The sequence below is a fragment of the Cannabis sativa genome, chromosome 1, assembly GCF_029168945.1.
Source record: "Cannabis sativa cultivar Pink pepper isolate KNU-18-1 chromosome 1, ASM2916894v1, whole genome shotgun sequence".
NCBI classification, from domain to species: Eukaryota; Viridiplantae; Streptophyta; class Magnoliopsida; order Rosales; family Cannabaceae; genus Cannabis; species Cannabis sativa.
The window spans coordinates 71,958,511-71,976,278 of NC_083601.1; the positions used below are offsets into that span (position 1 = coordinate 71,958,511).

The following is a 17,768-nucleotide window of genomic DNA, read 5'->3' on the forward strand; positions in this document are numbered from 1 at the left end:
ATCATTTTTTTTAATTTGCAGAAATATTGGCTGGAATTGGTGATATCAGAATTGAGTGACGTTGTCACTTTGGAGTTTGGACTGATGAAGGATTCTATGATATTCATAATTTGTGCACTCTTGTTTATGTAACATGTATTATCTTATGGTTTAGAATAGATTTATGTTGGACTTATGTTGCAATTTAGGTTGGATTTATGTTGGACTTATGTTATAATTAGGTTGGATTTATGTTGGGTTGTAATATTTTGAACTAATATATTAGTCTTTTAGGTGAAATATCAGGTTTTACTCTTGGATTGGATTGGATGGATCCAATCAATCCAATTAATATTGGATTAAAAATATTGGATGGATCCAATCCAGTATAAAAAATATTGGATCAAAAGTATTGGATGGATCCGATCCAATACATGGATTCATCCATTGGATGGAACCGATCCAATCCAATGTTTCATTGGATCGGTTCGGTTCGGTTGACCTCTGGTATTGGATTGGATCGGTTGGAGGAATCCAACATCCAATGTGTAATTGGATTGGATCTGGATGAGTCCAAAAACATTGGATGTGATCCAATGAACAGCCCTAAGCACAACAGCCTGTTGATTCTGGCGTTACATCCAGTAGCAACAATCCTCAGGCTCATCAGGGGTCTCCACTTGCGAAGACAAGGCCTAAATGGCATCCACCTGATGCAAGATGCTTCAAATTAAATGTGGACGCAACTTGTAATAATGCAGGAGCAGTAATTGGTTTTGGAGCTTTAATTTGAGATCATTACGGCAATGTCCTTGCTGGTCTCTGAAAGCCTTTCCAAGGGTGTTTTTCTCCTAAAGAAATGGAAGCTGTAACATTGTTTCATAGTGTTCAATGGGCTCTTCATCATCAACTACCAATTAATATTATTGAGACAGATGATCTTGTGGTAGTTAATGCACTTAATAAGACATCTTCTACTAGATTTGTATCTCCTTTCTTTGATTTAGTAGATGATATTTCCTATCTTTTATCCTATTTTCCTGGAGTGAAAGTATCTCATGTTAAAAGAGATGCTAATGAAGCAGTTCATGCTTTAGCTAAATTTGCTCTTCGATTGGATGAAGATAACATTTGGTTGGGGGAAATTCCTTCTCCAATTTCTTCTGTTGTTATTAATGACTCTTATATTTAATAATAAAAGTTTCTTCTCAAAAAAAAATAAATAAATAAATAAAATATGAAAATGTCTCTAAACTATTGGAGGACTTTCAATTTATATGTATAGTAGTTAATTTTTAAAAAAATAAATAAAAATATCACAAAATTTTAAAAATACAAAAACTATATAAGCAACTTTAAGTTTGTATGTTTAGTGGTAATTTTTTTTCAAAAAAAAAATATGAAAATGTAATAAAATTTTAAAAATACAAAAAAAAAAAAAAAAAATCTTTTCCTTTATATTTTTATACATATAGAGATGCTTATTGTTTTTGGCAAAGAGTTTCTCGTCATTTAGCACATAAACCCTAGCAGAGTTAAGCACGGAGAAATGGGGAAGAAAGCTAAGACGTCTAGAAAGGGGAAGAAGGCATGGAGAGCCAATATAAGCACGGAAGACATTCATGATTTCTTCGACAAGTCTACTAAAGACGCTCTCTCCGGTGGCTCTCTTGCCTCCGCTCCCGCCGAATCCCTCTTCTTCGTCGACAAGTCTAAAGGTATCTATTTCTCTTTCCATAGTATACATATGGGTACATACTTTAAATATTAAGCGAAAATAGATATATGCTCATTTGGTTTGTATCTTCCTAATTGAGTTATTTGTTTTGTAACTGGGTTTATTGAAGTTCATTTAAATTGATTTTCATAATTAAAATAATGGTTGTGATTGTTAATGTAAGAAACATTGTGGTATTCTGTGTACAATAATCCGATGCTATGGATGATAATGAAGGAACATTGGTAATGTGCACGGATATTGAAGCAGTGGGGTTAAGATGTCTGTCCCCACCGATGCCGCCCGGCTTTTATCTGAGGGCCTGGTTAAGACCCACATCTCTCTATTTTTTCCATTATGAAGAAACAACGAAGTTTTTTAAGCTAATGATGCTGAGTTTTGAGGGTTCTTTGTTCGTTGGATTGTCTCTTTGCATTTCTGTTATTGTTCATGTTCACATTCATTATCTTAAAATAAGCTACTTAACTAAGACTAATGAGAAAATTTGGTAGCATTTGTTTCATGGGAATAATGGCTTTGATATTAGAGGGCGCAGTTAGATAATAATTTTATAGCCATCGAGAGTGTTTTATTTCTTTGTTCAGTTTCCATTAAATGACTGAACAAACCGGAGTCTGTTCTGAAATGTTAGTCGGTCTTCAGAAAAAGAATGCAAAACCCAATAAATAAGAACAGAATGACCTTCTGGGAATTAATCTTTTCCTGGATAGATTTCTAGCATATTAACCCCCATCCCTAAATCATTTTAATTTTCTATGATCAGATCTCTCAGTGAAGCGCAAGATTGAAAAACAAAGGGACAGAGTACTTCGCCATGAAAGTTTGCTACAGAAGAACCCATTTGTTAAACCTGTATCATCTTCAATACCTAAGAAATTCAATAAAAAGCTTAAAAAGATTCCAAATGCAAAGGAAGCTTTGAAGGTTAGCTAGAACTTCTGAGATTTATACATGAACATCTAATTTTCTTCTGGCTATTTGTTTTTTTAAAAACCAAGTGTTTATTTATTAACTTTTTTTTGGCATCTCAGGAAGAGTCTGCCACAGCTTCCGACATTATTGACATATGGGACAAGAAAGGTTTTCTCCACATAAATTGTTTTGCAATGTTACTTACTTACTACAATGAGTACATCAGTAGTTTTGTATTCCTTTTCACAGATCTGATAGTTTGTCTTTTAATGTACTTGCAGGTGATAACCATGGCAAGGTCAAAAAGGTAATTTCATGTAGTTCATATATGGACCTGGTTAAGTTCATAAAGATGATCTTGTATGTCCTGTTGGCCATTGCTCTGACTTTGATATCGAAAGAGGATTTTGACATTCCTTCAGGGTTGTTTATCTTGCATGCCAAGCAGGGTTTTGTTAATTTTCGTTTACTGTACTCGTTGTGCTTATTAGTGAACTTTTTTGCAGGTAGTAATGCCTTCTCTTATACCTGCTGTAGAGGTTGATCATCCAGGGTGCTCATTTAATCCCTCCTTTGACAGTCATCAGGTATTCTTTTGATATGATTGCCTTTACAATTTTTTCCGTGGGAGGACTCTTAAGTCATTTGGACATATTTGACCATCTTTTTCTTTTTTTTTCCTATTCAATCCAGGATGTGTTAGCTTCTGCTGTTGCAGAAGAAATGCAGAAAGTCTACAAAAAGGAGTTGGGACCTCAACCAGTTCCATTGACAGTTTTAGGAGAAGCTATGAATGAAGAAGATGTGAGTCCCTTTTTTCTTCTTTTAATGATGCTAAGGTGGCCCCCTTTTGCTTATTTGGGTGGATACGTTTTCCCACGACCCTTATAATTTATTATTGCATATCTATATAATATTTTAGATGTAAATAACCACATTTTTTTCAAGGTCTTTGTTATTTATTGTTGCATTTTCTAGTTTTGTTTAGATGTGAATACCCACATTTTTCTTGGACTTTTTTTTTATTAGATGTATTTTATTGATGCTGATGATGGGAGTGATGATGATATGGATCCAGAGAATGACGGTGAGACTGAGGATGGTGCAGCTGAGAAAAGGTTAACTTCATCTTATTGAAAGGGATGTCATTGCTCACATTTTTTTACTACTGCTCTTGAAAGTTTGATCGTGCAAATTGATTTCCTAATAATTGCATAGAGGATTGTGCTGATGAAGATTGTTCCTTAGATGTTGCTCATGTGGTTATTTTATGCTATATTTGAAAGTCTTCTGGAACAGTGCTCATTTAAATTTCTTTTGTGTCTTGTTTTGCCTTTCTATTTGTCATCTATGGCACAGTACTCCTGTACTCATCTGTTTGAATTCACCCTGCTATAGGTCTGCTAAATCTAAGAAGGTGACACAGGTTGAGCTAAATAAGAGAGCTAGACGTAAAGAACAGCTTAAAAAGGATGCAGAGTCAGCAAAAGTTGTGAATCTTTCTCGAGAAATTGACAGGTGATTCTATAGACAGTTTGTCAAGTAGCCTTGTGAAGAGTACATATTAATACTGTTTGCTCTTTTGATCAGTGTACAAGATATCCTTCAAGAAATAGCCAAAGAAGATGAAGAGAAGCAAAAAAGACATACCAGGCGTGTTGTAGCTAAACAAGAAAGATTAAAGTCATGTCCACCTCGCTTGGGGAAGCACAGGTATGTAGTTTCTTGTGGGAAATTTTGAATATTTTGAAATTTAAGTAGTGGATGGACTTCTTCTTCCATTAACTTATGCAGATCTACATTTTCTTCGGGTGCTTGGATTGTGAAGTTTAAGTGTAATATTATTGTTTATTTCCATTTTTCTTACTATCTTCTCGGTCACAGATAAGATTTTTTCAAACTAGTTTCTGCATGAACACATGAAATTTGTAATGCTCTGAAGATTGCTGTGCTTAATACTGAGATTTTAACTCTCTTGGTATTTTCTTTGCTGCAGATTTCAGCCTGCCCAAACGCAAGTCTTATTATCTGAAGAAATAACTGGATCTCTTCGCAAGATCAAGGTACATTAGATTTAGGGCTTCAGTAAATATGTACAATCAAATTGCGATACTAGTTGAAGAATTCTGATTTTTTTTTTCCTTTTGCACAAGGCGTGTTCCAACCTTGCTAAGGATCGCTACAAAAGCCTGGAGAAAAGGGGTCTGATTCCTCCAAGAGCCAATAACGGAAGGTTAGTAACATAGCTGAATCTTCTCTTCTCTCTTGATTTTTTTTTTCAGAATTCTTTATAAAACACATTCAAGCCTCTGAAGTCAACATTGATATTGTTCTTCAATGAGCTTTGTTTACACACATAAATGCACACATATATCAGTGGAACCTGTGCTTGGATTTTGATTAATGACTTGTTCTTGGACAGGAAATAGAGTGGTCTTGCTTCAGCTTACAACAACATTTCTTTGTTTTCGGAACCTACTGATATCTTCAGATGATTCATGCTTTAATATTTTTCACTTTTTTACAGCTTCTCATATCTACTATAGGTGGTATGAGACAAATTTTGGAATTACCTTTCTTCCTTCTAAATGTTTCTATTTCTTCCTTAAAAAGAAGCATAGTGTAATTTTATTTTATTTCCAATGATAATTTCTTTTACATCTTAAATCACTGATTAAAATATCATGTCCTATAATTATAATATATTTCAGAATATTGTCATTATAAATGTATTTTTAATTGTTGCTGTAAAATTTTGTTATTTTTGACGGCCTCTACTTTAAGGTGTAGTTGGTACTTGATTGACTGTTAAATGTTAAATAGATTATTGAAAATTTAGTAAATGTCGTTTTTTTTTTTTTTTTCGCGGCGGATATATTAAATATTTTAAATTATACATAAAAAATAAATTGTGTATTTTAATTAATAATAATAATTACTTAATAAAATTATATTAAAATTTTAACTTTACTATTAATAAATTTGTGACATAAATACTTAAAATATTAAATTTGTTGTTAATAAATACTGATATTCAAAAAATTGGTAATATAAATTCTCATTTATGGTTTAATTTTTATTCTGATGTGTGTTAAGTCCTGGGATTAAATTTTATTGTATTTTTAATGTTCGAGTTTTAGTGTTTTATTGGGGTTCAAATTTTATTGTGTTTTCAAGTAATAATTCTTTGATATTAGTATATTGTTTATTAATTTTTATAACATCTAAAATAATTGTAGAAAAGAAATCAAAGTGTATAGACAACTATACTGTTGAGGTGTAACTCAAATATCTATCATATAAAATAAAATTTTTAAATAATTGGGGTTTTAAAATAATCTTCTATGACGTTTTATAGGTTTTCAAAAATAGTTAGGTCTCTTTCCTAAAGTTGGTAATAGGTTAATTTATAGAATTACAAGTTAAAAATACGAGTTTTTGTGTTAGAATGTTTTGATAAATTTAAAATTAAAGGGGTGGGTTTGAATAAAAAAGAGGATGAATCTTATAATATTATTAAGTATGTGGATAGGTATAGTTTAAAATTAATACCAAAATTGTTTTCTATTAAATGTGAACTTAAGTTCAGTAATTTTGTATTTTATGAAGTCATTCTTGTAATTGGTGTAACAAGTACTTGAAAACTAGCATAACTCTTTTCAATAGAAAAAACATGCTAAACTAAATCATGGGCTATAGAATGAATTAATTAAATAATATTTTAAAGTTAAAGTTTGTATCTAGGGGTTAATATTTATAATATAAAATTAAAGAGGAAAAATTTTAAATTATATACAGGCATATACACAATTTTGATAAAACTGAATACAACTATTAAAAAAATAAATAAAATAAAAAATAATTTTCTACAATTTCATAAAGCTAGTGTAATCATAACACTAGTTATTGGATCTAAAATGTTAGATCTAGTTGTATTATAAAGTAATGTTTTTAAAATTTGTTTCAATGGGTATTATTTTACAAATTATAACACCAGTATGTGTTTCCACTCTAAACACATAAAAGACCAAATTAAATTTTCCTAGAAAAATTTTATTGCCACAAGATTAAATTTTTTGTGAATTTAATTCAAATATTTAAAAAAATAATTTTGTTACTAAATATAGTTAAAAAAATATAGTTAAAAATCATAATTCAAAATAATTTTATTTAATTTTGTTACCAAATTAAATATAGTTAAAAAAATTAATTTTACTAACAAAATATCGTAACAAATAGTTAAGTATATTAATTTTGTTACTAAATAATTTTGTTGCAAAATGACTTAAATTGAATTATGATTTTTATTAAGTTGAATTTATTTTAAATATTTAATTTTAATTACTACAATAACAATTTTAATTTTAATGACAACGTGGCATTGAATTATATTTTATCTATTTTTATATATGTATAGATTATATATAAATATTAGTTTTTTTTTCTAGATATATTAATGTTAGTTTGATACATTATTTTTAACATAATAAAAAATAATATGTTGACATTTTTATTAAAATATTAAATATTATACAAAGATAATAAATAATATAATTATTTTTTTTGAGAGAAATATAATTATTTATTATTAAAAATAAACTTGGTCCACAATATTTTAGGCGGCAAATTCCAAAATTTTCCCTCTATATTTTTCCTACCTTAATTAGAACTTATTCAGTTGAGCCTTCTATCGGCAGTCTCTCTCGTCTTCTTCCCCAAATCAACCTCTCTGTTAGCTTCCTCTCACAACCTCCGCTCACCGACTCTCCCTATTCTCACCCCGACAGACTAAACCCAACCCTAAACTCTGCTTCACACCCAACGGTGACGGTGGCCCAACCCCAACTCCTACCTCTATCGGCGACTCCAACCCCATTTGAACCCTAAACGAACCAAAGAGGTTCATTTTCTCACAGCCATTTCGCACCATCTCTGGCCCTCTAAGATCAATTTTGCATCCAGGTCGTGTGCTCCGTCTCTTAGCCCTGCTAATGGGAGTACAATAATTGCTTCTTGTTCTGAAGGTACTTCTTTCTTTTATACTTTATGCATTTTTCATTTGGTTGTTTGAACCTGTAACCCTTGTTCGATGCTTTATTGGGTAATATTGTCATGGTGACTGGTGGCCGTAACAGATTGTGTGTTGGTGTTATTAAGAACTGAGAAAAACAAAAAGGTACCTTTGAGACCATCCACGTTAAGGATGCTCTTGGTCATGAGTTTTCTACCCGTCTTGGAAATGTGTTTACCATTGGTAAGGGAACAAAGCTCTGGATCTCTCTTCCCAAGGGCAAGGGTATCAAGTTGACTATCCTTGAAGAAGCTAAGAAGAGACTGGAAGCCTAAGCTGCTGCTACTGCTTGATTTTAACGGTAGCAATTACAAATTATTGTCTTCTTAATTTTACTGTTTGTTTTTCCTTCACTTTCTTTTAGTTATTTTATTAACTCTATTTTGTGCAAATAATCTAAACAATGTAATGTTGATTAATTAAAATTGAACATGAGAAAGTCTTATTAATAGGGTCGATTGATGTAGCTGTAGTCTTATTAATGATTTGAACAATGTAATGTAATGTTGATGTGCATTGCAAGACATTTGTTTGATAAAATGTCAGAAAGGGAGCATTTTGATGATAAAGAAATACGAGAAAGCAAAGAAGCAGAGTAAGATCAATGAAAACTCTCATGAAGCAACCTTCCAAATTACAAGTTTTATTTTTATTCGTTTCTATTTTTCTTTTCTTTCAATCAATGATTCAATATTCATTTTATTTAGATCAGATAAATCAAATTCAGATAAGCAAGTTGGCTTGTCGTGAGTTGAGCTTGGAATAGTTTGAAAGTTTTAAGGATGGGAGCTAACATTGTCGTCATGATTCATGAAGAATATTAAAAGGTTGCCATTGAGAGTTTTATGGAAATACTTTCGATTAAATAAACTTCTTATACTTATGTGTAAATTTCTTCTTATAGATTAGAAATATATATTCTAAATTTTCTTCAACATTATCTTGGAGAAAGTCTCATAGGAATTAGGATTATCAACATGACAAATTTAAGCACCTGCGAACATCTATATTTTTGAAAAAAATAAATAAACTAAAGCCAGTAGAATAGTTTAGTACATCTTTCGTCTCTCAGCTCTCAAAGGTTCTTCACTGTCTTTGTTCTTTTTTTTTTCTTTTTTTTTTCATTCTACCCCTTCTTGTGTGTGAACTTTATTTTATTTGGCAGGCCAACATCGAGAGAGCTTATGGTGATGCCTAGAAATTTCTAGTGAACTTAATTTTATTCTTGTACACATGGGAATTTAAGATTAGTAATGCGATGGTTGGATGGTTGCTGCTTCTAGTAATTATTATTCTTATAGACAAATTTAAATATTTGAACTTAAGATTTCTTTTCGCATAATGTGGTGACTCAGTACACTTTCTGGACTGTGTAGGTACACATGCCCATAGCAGGTCCACACTGGTCTTTTTGTTCATCCATGGTGAGCCACTGTTTGTTGGCAAACATTATCAGGATACGGCAATTTCAGACTTGATCATTGTTGCCCAATCAGAGACCTCAACTTGGAAAAGCCATATATGGTGAGAAATTTTTTCATTCTTTTCGTTGGTTTGGATCTAATCAAAAAGGATAGCTGGTTATTATATACGTAAATATTTTTTGATGCATAACAAAGTACTATTAGATAATTGAACTTCAGGCAATATTGTAACTGATGTTTTCCTTTGCTGTACATGTGAGTTTATCTTTCTCTCTTTTTTATTTGAGCAGTTTATTATGTAATGTATATTTGATTTGTTATTATGTTGATGGAACAAAATCAAAGATGAGCTCAAACTCTAAGAAGGCTACATTGAATATACTCTTGACAGGGCAGGGAATGGTCAGTATTTGATGATGTTATTAGTACTTTTGCTATATTATTACTAGTAATTAATGATGTTATTTGTTGACTTGTGGTTTTTAGAGATCATCTTTTAATGTCTCCCAATAAGCAGTTCAAGCAATACTAGCATCACAGATTACGCATGCAGATCCTCAGAGAATGTTTTAAGAGTTTGAGAGCAAGTGCCTTCAATTTTTTTTGTTTGCTTATTGTATTTCTAGTTTCTTTGTTGTTCATTTAATTTGGTTTGTATTGGGTAGTTTATTTTATTTCTCTTGTTCGTAACTCTGATTCATTGAGTCTGCTGTTTTAGTGTTTATGGACAAAGTACAATTCAAGGATTATATTGTAATTGAAATTTTTATGATTGACATTGTAATTTTTTATGTAATGAATAAATTTGTATAATGTTATTTAAATATAGCTTTGAATAATTTGTTTTTATTATATAATTTAAATGAACATAATCTAAATTAAAAAAAATTATAAATTAGTTTTATGACTAAATAATTAATTTATATAATTCTTTATTTATTATTGCCAATTAAATTATTTGGTCACAAAATATTACCCATTTTGTGACTAAATTTTATATTTTCTACTAATTCAATAACTATATATATATTTTATTTAAAAAAATATAATTTATATTAATCACATTTTTTAAGAATAAAATTTGTAGTTAATATACATTCAATATAGTAATAATTAATCTTATGTTTTAAGGTAACTAAATGATTACTTGGTACATATAAGTTATTAAATTATTTAAAGACTACTATTTTAGTTGTAAAAGATCATTAACTTTTACTGACTAACTATTTCGTCACGAATTTTAAAATTTTTAGTGACTAAATAATTTTAGTCACCAACAATCATTAGTCTCCCTACTATTATAATTTGGCGCCAAAGTTTTAATGACTAAATACTATTTTAGTCACTAAAAATAACAAACAGTGACTAAAAAATTGATCGTTGATTTTTTTGGTTCTAGTTAAACATTGTTTCATGACTAAAAATATTTACGACTAAATATTAGTCGCAAAATCTAACTATTAGTGACTAAGTAGGTTTAGTCACAAAAAATCTAGTCGCTGAAAACTTATTTTCTTGTAGTGTTAGAACTAAAGAAGACAGAAGACTTCCCAAAATTAATTATATTTAGGTTTAACTAACTGCATGCTGACCTTTCCGTGTAAACATCTAATAATTTGTTATCTTTTTATAAAAATAGATATATTGATATTGATTGATATATATTGATATATTGATTGATTATGTCAAGTTTACTGAGATATGAGATGTCGTGTGTGTGGCATTAGTTTAGGAATTTCATTAATGATTATTAATTTAATTTAATTAAAATACAAATTTTAATATATATTATTATTTTTGTTTGATTTTAAAATATTTTTATTTAATTTTTAAATTTTCAAATGAATTTTTAATTAAAAAATACAAATTAATGATGTGGACCAATAAGAGAATGACAATTAGACTATGTCGGGTATCTACAGAATTTCCAAAACTTTAACAAAAAGTTTTTTTAATGCTAAAAATTTTTATTAGATATTTATCTGTAACTTTGAGTTAAACTTAAGTATTTTTGCTTTAAATATATATATATATATATATATATATTTTTTTTTAATCATACCAAATTTTTTTCGCCCAAATTTTCTTATTTTTCTCACACTACATTTGGGTCTTCCGCTCTCTCCGTCGTCGGGCATTCATGCGCAAGTTAGCTGCCCAACTCGTCACTGTAAGCTTCATCTACAATTTCCTTTATTCATATTCTTTCTTTCTCTCTACTTTTAGTATATCTCAAGTATTCAAAAAAAAAAAAAAAAATGAGACTTTCGGATTACAAATTTGGTGATCCTTGTGCAGCATTATTGCAGAAAAAGACCTATACGAAATGGGCAGAGTCGAAAATTTTCAACCCACAGTGAAGCAGGTTAATCACTCTTATCCTTTCAACTACTTAATTTGGGTTTTTACTTTTCTTGTCAAGGTTGTTCATTTCTGGAAATAATTTACCAAATTAAAATGTTTATTTTTAATTGAGATCGATTTTTTATGTATTGAGTGGCAGATGACCTTGCCTTGGAAAAAGATGCTGAAAGAAAAATTGGATGGGTGTTGAAACTGTTCTTTGCTGGGACTGCTACGTTTTTTGGTTACCAGATTTTTCCATACTTGGGTCTGTACTTGGATGTTTTCATTTCATCATTTACTATCTCAGTTTATTTCTTTCTTTTGTTACAGCATTTTAATATTATTTATATAATTATCCATGTAATGTACCAGGGGATAATTTGTTGCAGCAGTCATTGTCTCTTTTGCATGTAAAGGATCCGTTGTTTAAAAGAATGGGAGCTTCAAGATTAGCCCGTTTTGCTATTGATGGTAAGCTACTTGTTTGTGTCTCTGAAAGGACTTTTTATGTTTAACTAAATGCCAATGAAAACTTAAATGCCCAGTTCTTTTTTGTTATTTATGATTGTTTCTCTTCAATTTAACTTCTCATTTGCCTTTTTTATTTATCACAATGTTAATTGAAGTATTGGTTGGCTCATAAAGAAGTCAGGCAAGTGCTACCTTTGTTGTAGAGGGGAGAAAATGTTAGAGTTTGTGATGATACTGAATTATAGAGAAAATGTCTATTGACAAACTAGTTAGTCGTTGTCATTCACAAGACACTTGGTGCTAGCTCAAGTTTACTTTTGGGTGTGTGGGAAAGGGAGGGTTTCAAAAGAAAAAAAAGTTTCACTCAATTATCTAGACTATACTTTGTCGTCAGTCAATTGAGAAAAAAGATTGATTCGTTCAATTATCTTTACTTTGTTATAGGTTATGTTGTTAGTTTCCTTCAGATACTTTTTATCTTAAGCTGGCTGTGCATTGGATTGTAACAGTTGATTTCTTGGACTTTAGAATTTATATATAAAACTTGTTCTTTTCTTTTTAATGCTTAGATGAAAGAAGACTGAAAATTGTCGAAGTTGGTGGGGCTCATGAGCTCTTAAAGATGTTGGAGGCAGCTAAAGATGACCGTACTCGTAAGGAAGCTTTAAAGGCTCTCTCGGCTATCTCAAAATCAGGTCAGACTCAGTTTTCCACTTTTCTAATATGCCTACGGAGCCATGACTAGTTTTGAATTCTGTTCTCGCTACCAAAACTTTTTTCAATTTTTTATTTTTTATTTTTCTTTCTTCCAATGAGTTCCTTATAGTCCCTTCAAATGCTTTATACTAATAAAGATTTTCTAAGAGAACGATGGGCTTTGTGTAACTACACTTATGATACTCTACTTTCATTGTTGGTTGGAAAGAACATGTTAACTCTCTTGTATCAAGACAAGTTACAAGTACAATGGTCCTGTAACTAACTTATGATATGCTTGGCTTGGCTATATTTCAAAGCAAGTCCTTAACAATTTTCAGTTTTGTAATCTTTTTTCGCATTCCAGATAAAGCTGTTGAAGCATTACATCAAGCTGGCACAACTGCTATAATCAATTCTACCCCAAATTCCTCGCAGAATATTGAAATCGAGCAGTACAAATCTAGCTTGTTGAAGAGATTCCATGATCTGAAATATGATGTTCCCTCATGAATTGAAATTGAGGAAATCTTTCTGACTCTATCTTCTCCCTCGGTTTTGTAAGGACATAGATGCAACAGCCAGCATGTCCTGCATGTTGGACAGTGAAACTGTAGTTTATTGTTTGAATTTTATGTAATCTGTTTAAAGAAATTAGCTTAGAGGTATGCTGGCGGCTTCTTTCTTACAGTGGCTGATCATTTCTTTTAAAGCACCTGGGGTTATAAACATGTATTCTCATACAGATTCTGTTCCTGTGAAAGAAATAAGAGCAACCTTATTGATTTTTTTTTTTTGATAATTAAGATGATTTTATTAAGAAAGCAAAAGCCAATTAAGGCAACATAGTGACCACAAAGGGGGCCACATCCCTTACCAAACCAGAGACTTTGCATTTTTCCCTTCTCGCCCAAACAGCAAGAGAGTCAGCAATATAGTTATCTAGCCTGGGCACAAACGCAACAACAACCTCCTCAAAAGCAGAGTACAACTTCAAACAAGTAGTGAATAATGGGTAAACATTCCAGCCAAAGGGAATGGATTTTGCTTCAAAATCCAGCACAGCCGCCATAGAGTCAGTTTCAATTTGCACCTTTGTAACCTCCTTATCGCGCGCCATCTGCAGAGCCAAGGCAATGCCCAACAATTCCCCCTCCAACACCCCCGAAACTATAGCATTGTCAACAGCTATCCACGAATCTCCAGAGATCTGTTGATTCAAGTTAACCACCGCAACCCCGACTTCCTCCTTAACTACTAAGGCATCAACTCTACATTGCCAGAAGCCAGGCTTATTTGGAGCTTTGAACGTTGCTAAGTTTGGTGGAGCAACAACATCAAACTGTCCACCACCCAATTCGCGCTTGCTAAATTCCGCAAGTCTCGCCATTATATTCTTCCACACCTGATTGACATCCCAAGGAACTCCTTTAAAAATGTATGCATTTCTCGTATTCCAGATGGCTTTGCACATGCACGCTATAAACATAATCAACTCTTCATCCGCAACCATTGTCCACCACATTCCAAAGTCCGATAAATTCTGCCAATTAAGATTATCCACCCTTATTCCCCAGCGATTCATAAACCATAAAAGCACGAGTAAAAGGACACTGGCAAAAAAGATGGAAGGCCGTTTCAGTGTCCTCATTATAGAAAACACAATTCCCATCCTGTATGGCACCAAGTCGAGCTTTGGTAGGGAGGATATCAGATACAATTTTCCAGGAGAAGAACTTAAGTCGATGATGCATTTTAAATTTCCATAAGCGAACCCACATAACGTTTGGAGGAGAGAAACGTTGTTGATTGATTATCCAATAGGCACTTTTGACAGAAAATTCACCCGATTTTGCAGCATTCCAAAACACAATATCCCGGCCTTCCTGAATCGGTTTAATTCTGATTATATCCCTTGCTACCTCATTCACAAAACACTTTTTAATCAATTCTTCATTCCATCTTCGGGTGCCTTCGATAAACAGGTCATTGACTTTCCAAAGGGCCTGGTTGTTTACAAACTGAAATTTGTCCTTAATCTCCGAAGGCTGTCTGTCAGGGATCCACGGTCTGTCCCAAATCTCACACTCCCTATCAACTATCAGAATTCCAGCCCCTTGGAGGAAGATTTCCCTTGCCGCAAGCAAACTTTTCCAGCTACGCGAATCCTCACCTTTCTTATCCACTGTCCAAGCCAAAGTAGTACGACAATACTTATCCAAGAACATCTTTACCCGAAATTTCTCCTTCCCCTGCAGAACCAGCCAGAAAAGCTTGGCGAGGAGAGCCACGTTCATGTCCGCAAATCGCCTGAATCCCAGCCCACCGCAGAGTTTCGGTTGGCAAATGTCTCCCCAACTCTTCAAAGCACAATAATGTTTTTTGTCAATGTTTCCAATCCACCAAAGTTTAGCAATCACTCTGTCTAGCTCCATGCAAAGAGTCTTTAGAATTTGAACAGTGGACATAAAGTAGTTATGTATGCTCTGAAGTACTAAATTTACCAAAACAGTTCTGCCCGCTTGAGATAAGTGGCGAGCTTTCCAACCCTCCAATCTTCCCAGCATTTTCTCCTTGAGAAAGAAATAATCCTTCCTTTTCCTAGCAGTGTAAAAGAAAGGGTTTCCCAAATACTTTTCGTTATTGCTCAGGAAATTCATTCCCAACAGAGCTTTAATCTCATTGCGGCTACAGGAAGGTGTGTTAGGAGAGAAAATGATCCCACTTTTCGCTTTGTTAACCTGTTGGCCAGACCAACTTTCATATTTCTGGATACAACTCAAAATATTGCTAGCGTCTTTCCTTGAAGCATGACAGAAAAAAAATTGCATCATCAGCATAAAATAGATGAGATATGGGGGGTCTGCATTCCTAGCCACTCTAATGCCTGCAATATTTCCAACCCGTTCCTCTTTGAGAATTAGTTTAGAGAGTACCTCACTACAGAGAATAAAGAGGAAAGGTGAAAGAGGATTGCCTTGACGGAGACCCCTTTTAGGATTGAAGGGAGCCAACGGAGCACCATTAAGAAGAATAGAGTATGAGACCGTAGACACACATTGGATCAATAACTTACACACTTGAGGGTTGAAACCATTCACTTGCAAGACACGGAGTAGAAATCCCCACTCAAGGCGATCGTAGGCCTTGCTCATATCCGTTTTAATGGCTAGAGTCCCCATCTTTCCTTTTTTGTTTCTCATGAAATGGAGAACCTCCTGTGCTACACAGGAACATTTAGCAATCCAACGCCCGGGAATGAAAGCTGATTGGAACGGAGACACTAGCCTGTCTACTACCCTTTTAAGTCTATTGGTGAGAATTCAGGAAATAATCTTATACCCAAAGTTGCACAAACTTATTGGCCGAAATTTGTCGAAATGAACTGCATGACTTCCTTTAGGGATCAAACATATAAATGAGTGGTTTAGCTGGCTATAGAAAGTCTCAGTCAAGAAAAAATTCCTTACCATATCGCAGACTTGTTTGCCCACAGTATCCCAGTATTTTCGATAAAAGATGCCAAGAAAGCCATCCGGCCCAGGAGCTTTCAACGGATGCATCTGGAAAACCACATCTTTTATCTCTTCTTCCGAATGAATCCTGCATATGGCTTCATTTTCTTCCTGCGTAACCTTGTCTTGGAATAAAGACTCGAAGTCCTCTCCAATATCATTTTCGAAAGACTCATACAGAGCCTTGAATTTTGTTTGGAAGTAGCCTCCTATTTCTTCTCTTTGTCTCAGCCACACTCGTTGATCATCTTCGATGCTACCAATGAAATTACGTCATCTTCGGATAATAGTTGATTTGTGGAAGAATTTGGTATTGTCGTCTCCATTTAGTAACCAATTTTCCCGAGATTTTTATTTCCATATTCTATCCATTTTTGCCTCCATGTCAATAATGTCAAGCTGAATTTCCGCCTCTCTTTTAACATTGTACTGAGAAATTGGTGCCGATTGAATCGCCTGTAAATGAGCAGCAAGTTCGTTTAATCGTTTATCACAAAATCCAAAGACTTCACGATTCCATTTTTTGAGATCATGAGCCGTTCCTTTTAGTTTCTTCTGAAGCTGTGCAACCACTTCCCCTGTAACAGCTCTTCTCCACGAATTCTGGATGATCACTTCACAGTCAGGTCTGGAAGTCCACACCTCAAGGAAACGGAACAGATATCTTAATCTAGTTTGATCACCCCAAATATTAATAAGAATTGGGGCATGGTCAGATCCTGTAATGGGAAACTTGGATACTCGAGCGTTAGAGAATTCAGTACACCATCGAGCATCAGCAATAGCCCTGTCCAAGCTCTTTCGAACTCGGGATTCCGCAATTCTCGAATTCTACCAGGTACACATTCCTCCATCACAGCTGAGATCAACTCCTCCCACTTCAAATAAAAAATTACTAAGCAACTCTCCTTCCTTTCTCTGAAAAGTTCTGCCTTCCTCTTTCTCCGAATCGTCAAGGATAACATTTAAATCCCCCAACAGAACCCAGGGCAAATTGCAATTAGATACCGTCTCAGATAACCACTTCCAATAAGAACCTTTTAGAGAATAGTATGGGGTCCCATAAACACAAAAAATACTCCAATCGGGGAAGTTCTCTCCCATGTGAATAGATAGATGAAGTCCTTCAGCAAATTCTTCCAACATATGACATTGTATTCCCCTTTTCCATGCCACACGAAACCCTCCAGCAATACCGATCGATGGAATACAAACACAATGATCATATCCCAGCCGATTCATCACATTGACCATTCGCAACTCATCCACCTTAGTCTCAGCCAAAAAGAGTAAATCTGCATCACTATTACGAACCAAACCCCGAAGGGTTCGCTCCGCCGCGGGTCTACGAAGTCCGCGACAATTCCAAGAAAGACACCTCATGGCAAAGGTGGGGGCATGGTATCGGCCGCCTCCTCGCCATTTCCAAAATTTTGATCATATACCACTTCCACCTCAACACAGTTAGCCAGAATTTCTGCCATATTTTCCGTAACCAACTCCTTCTCTTCTGCCAGGCATTTCTTTCTTCCACTCCTTGTCTTAACTCCAGATGATTTTTTACTAGAGATCAAAGCTTTCCCATTTGGTTTCCTGCCACTCTTTATTCTAGATGA

The 17,768-nt window shown here is 33.5% G+C and overlaps 3 protein-coding genes and 1 non-coding gene across 4 annotated transcripts; 3 read left to right on the plus strand and 1 right to left on the minus strand.

The window, feature by feature from the left end:
- Positions 1 to 1,358: 1,358 nt before the first annotated feature.
- LOC133033695 (ribosome biogenesis protein NOP53-like) lies at positions 1,359 to 5,382 on the plus strand. Its single transcript, XM_061108727.1, has 12 exons — positions 1,359 to 1,697; positions 2,481 to 2,641; positions 2,749 to 2,797; positions 2,911 to 2,936; positions 3,136 to 3,216; positions 3,323 to 3,433; positions 3,659 to 3,747; positions 4,028 to 4,147; positions 4,220 to 4,342; positions 4,626 to 4,692; positions 4,783 to 4,862; positions 5,052 to 5,382. Exons 1-12 carry the CDS (start codon positions 1,529 to 1,531, stop codon positions 5,056 to 5,058), a joined length of 1,083 nt encoding a protein of 360 aa, XP_060964710.1. The 5' UTR covers positions 1,359 to 1,528; the 3' UTR covers positions 5,059 to 5,382.
- On the plus strand, positions 1,926 to 2,037 carry LOC133033823 (small nucleolar RNA snoR100). Its single transcript, XR_009685885.1, has one exon. It is a non-coding gene; the product is annotated as a small nucleolar RNA snoR100 (small nucleolar RNA).
- A 5,789-nt stretch (positions 5,383 to 11,171) lies between the features above and the next one.
- On the plus strand, positions 11,172 to 13,439 carry LOC133033696 (uncharacterized). The gene is made up of 6 exons (XM_061108728.1): positions 11,172 to 11,294; positions 11,423 to 11,489; positions 11,628 to 11,735; positions 11,843 to 11,941; positions 12,511 to 12,636; positions 13,005 to 13,439. Exons 1-6 carry the CDS (start codon positions 11,265 to 11,267, stop codon positions 13,148 to 13,150), a joined length of 576 nt encoding a protein of 191 aa, XP_060964711.1. The 5' UTR covers positions 11,172 to 11,264; the 3' UTR covers positions 13,151 to 13,439.
- A 3,064-nt stretch (positions 13,440 to 16,503) lies between these two features.
- On the minus strand, positions 16,504 to 17,535 carry LOC133035742 (uncharacterized). Its single transcript, XM_061111902.1, has 2 exons — positions 17,161 to 17,535; positions 16,504 to 16,983 (listed from the first exon to the last, which is right to left on the minus strand). The coding sequence occupies exons 1-2, from the start codon at positions 17,533 to 17,535 to the stop codon at positions 16,504 to 16,506; spliced, it is 855 nt and encodes a 284-aa protein (XP_060967885.1).
- Between the last annotated feature and the right edge of the window lie 233 nt (positions 17,536 to 17,768).

What these genes read in the sequence shown, in the direction of transcription:
- LOC133033695 (XM_061108727.1), top strand. Translation starts at nt 1,529, where the DNA reads ATGGGGAAGAAAGCTAAGACGTCTAGAAAGGGGAAGAAGGCATGGAGA. An exon ending in AAGCTATGAATGAAGAAGAT is followed by an intron (nt 3,434 to 3,658) that starts GTGAGTCCCTTT and finishes TTTTTTTATTAG; the next exon opens with ATGTATTTTATTGATGCTGA. An exon ending in CTTTCTCGAGAAATTGACAG is followed by an intron (nt 4,148 to 4,219) that starts GTGATTCTATAG and finishes TCTTTTGATCAG; the next exon opens with TGTACAAGATATCCTTCAAG.
- LOC133033696 (XM_061108728.1), top strand. Translation starts at nt 11,265, where the DNA reads ATGCGCAAGTTAGCTGCCCAACTCGTCACT. An exon ending in AGCCCGTTTTGCTATTGATG is followed by an intron (nt 11,942 to 12,510) that starts GTAAGCTACTTG and finishes TTTAATGCTTAG; the next exon opens with ATGAAAGAAGACTGAAAATT. An exon ending in CTCGGCTATCTCAAAATCAG is followed by an intron (nt 12,637 to 13,004) that starts GTCAGACTCAGT and finishes TTCGCATTCCAG; the next exon opens with ATAAAGCTGTTGAAGCATTA.
- LOC133035742 (XM_061111902.1), bottom strand. Translation starts at nt 17,535, where the DNA reads ATGAGGTGTCTTTCTTGGAATTGTCGCGGACTTCGTAGACCCGCGGCG. An exon ending in GGAAGTGGTTATCTGAGACG is followed by an intron (nt 16,984 to 17,160) that starts GTATCTAATTGC and finishes TGTACCTGGTAG; the next exon opens with AATTCGAGAATTGCGGAATC.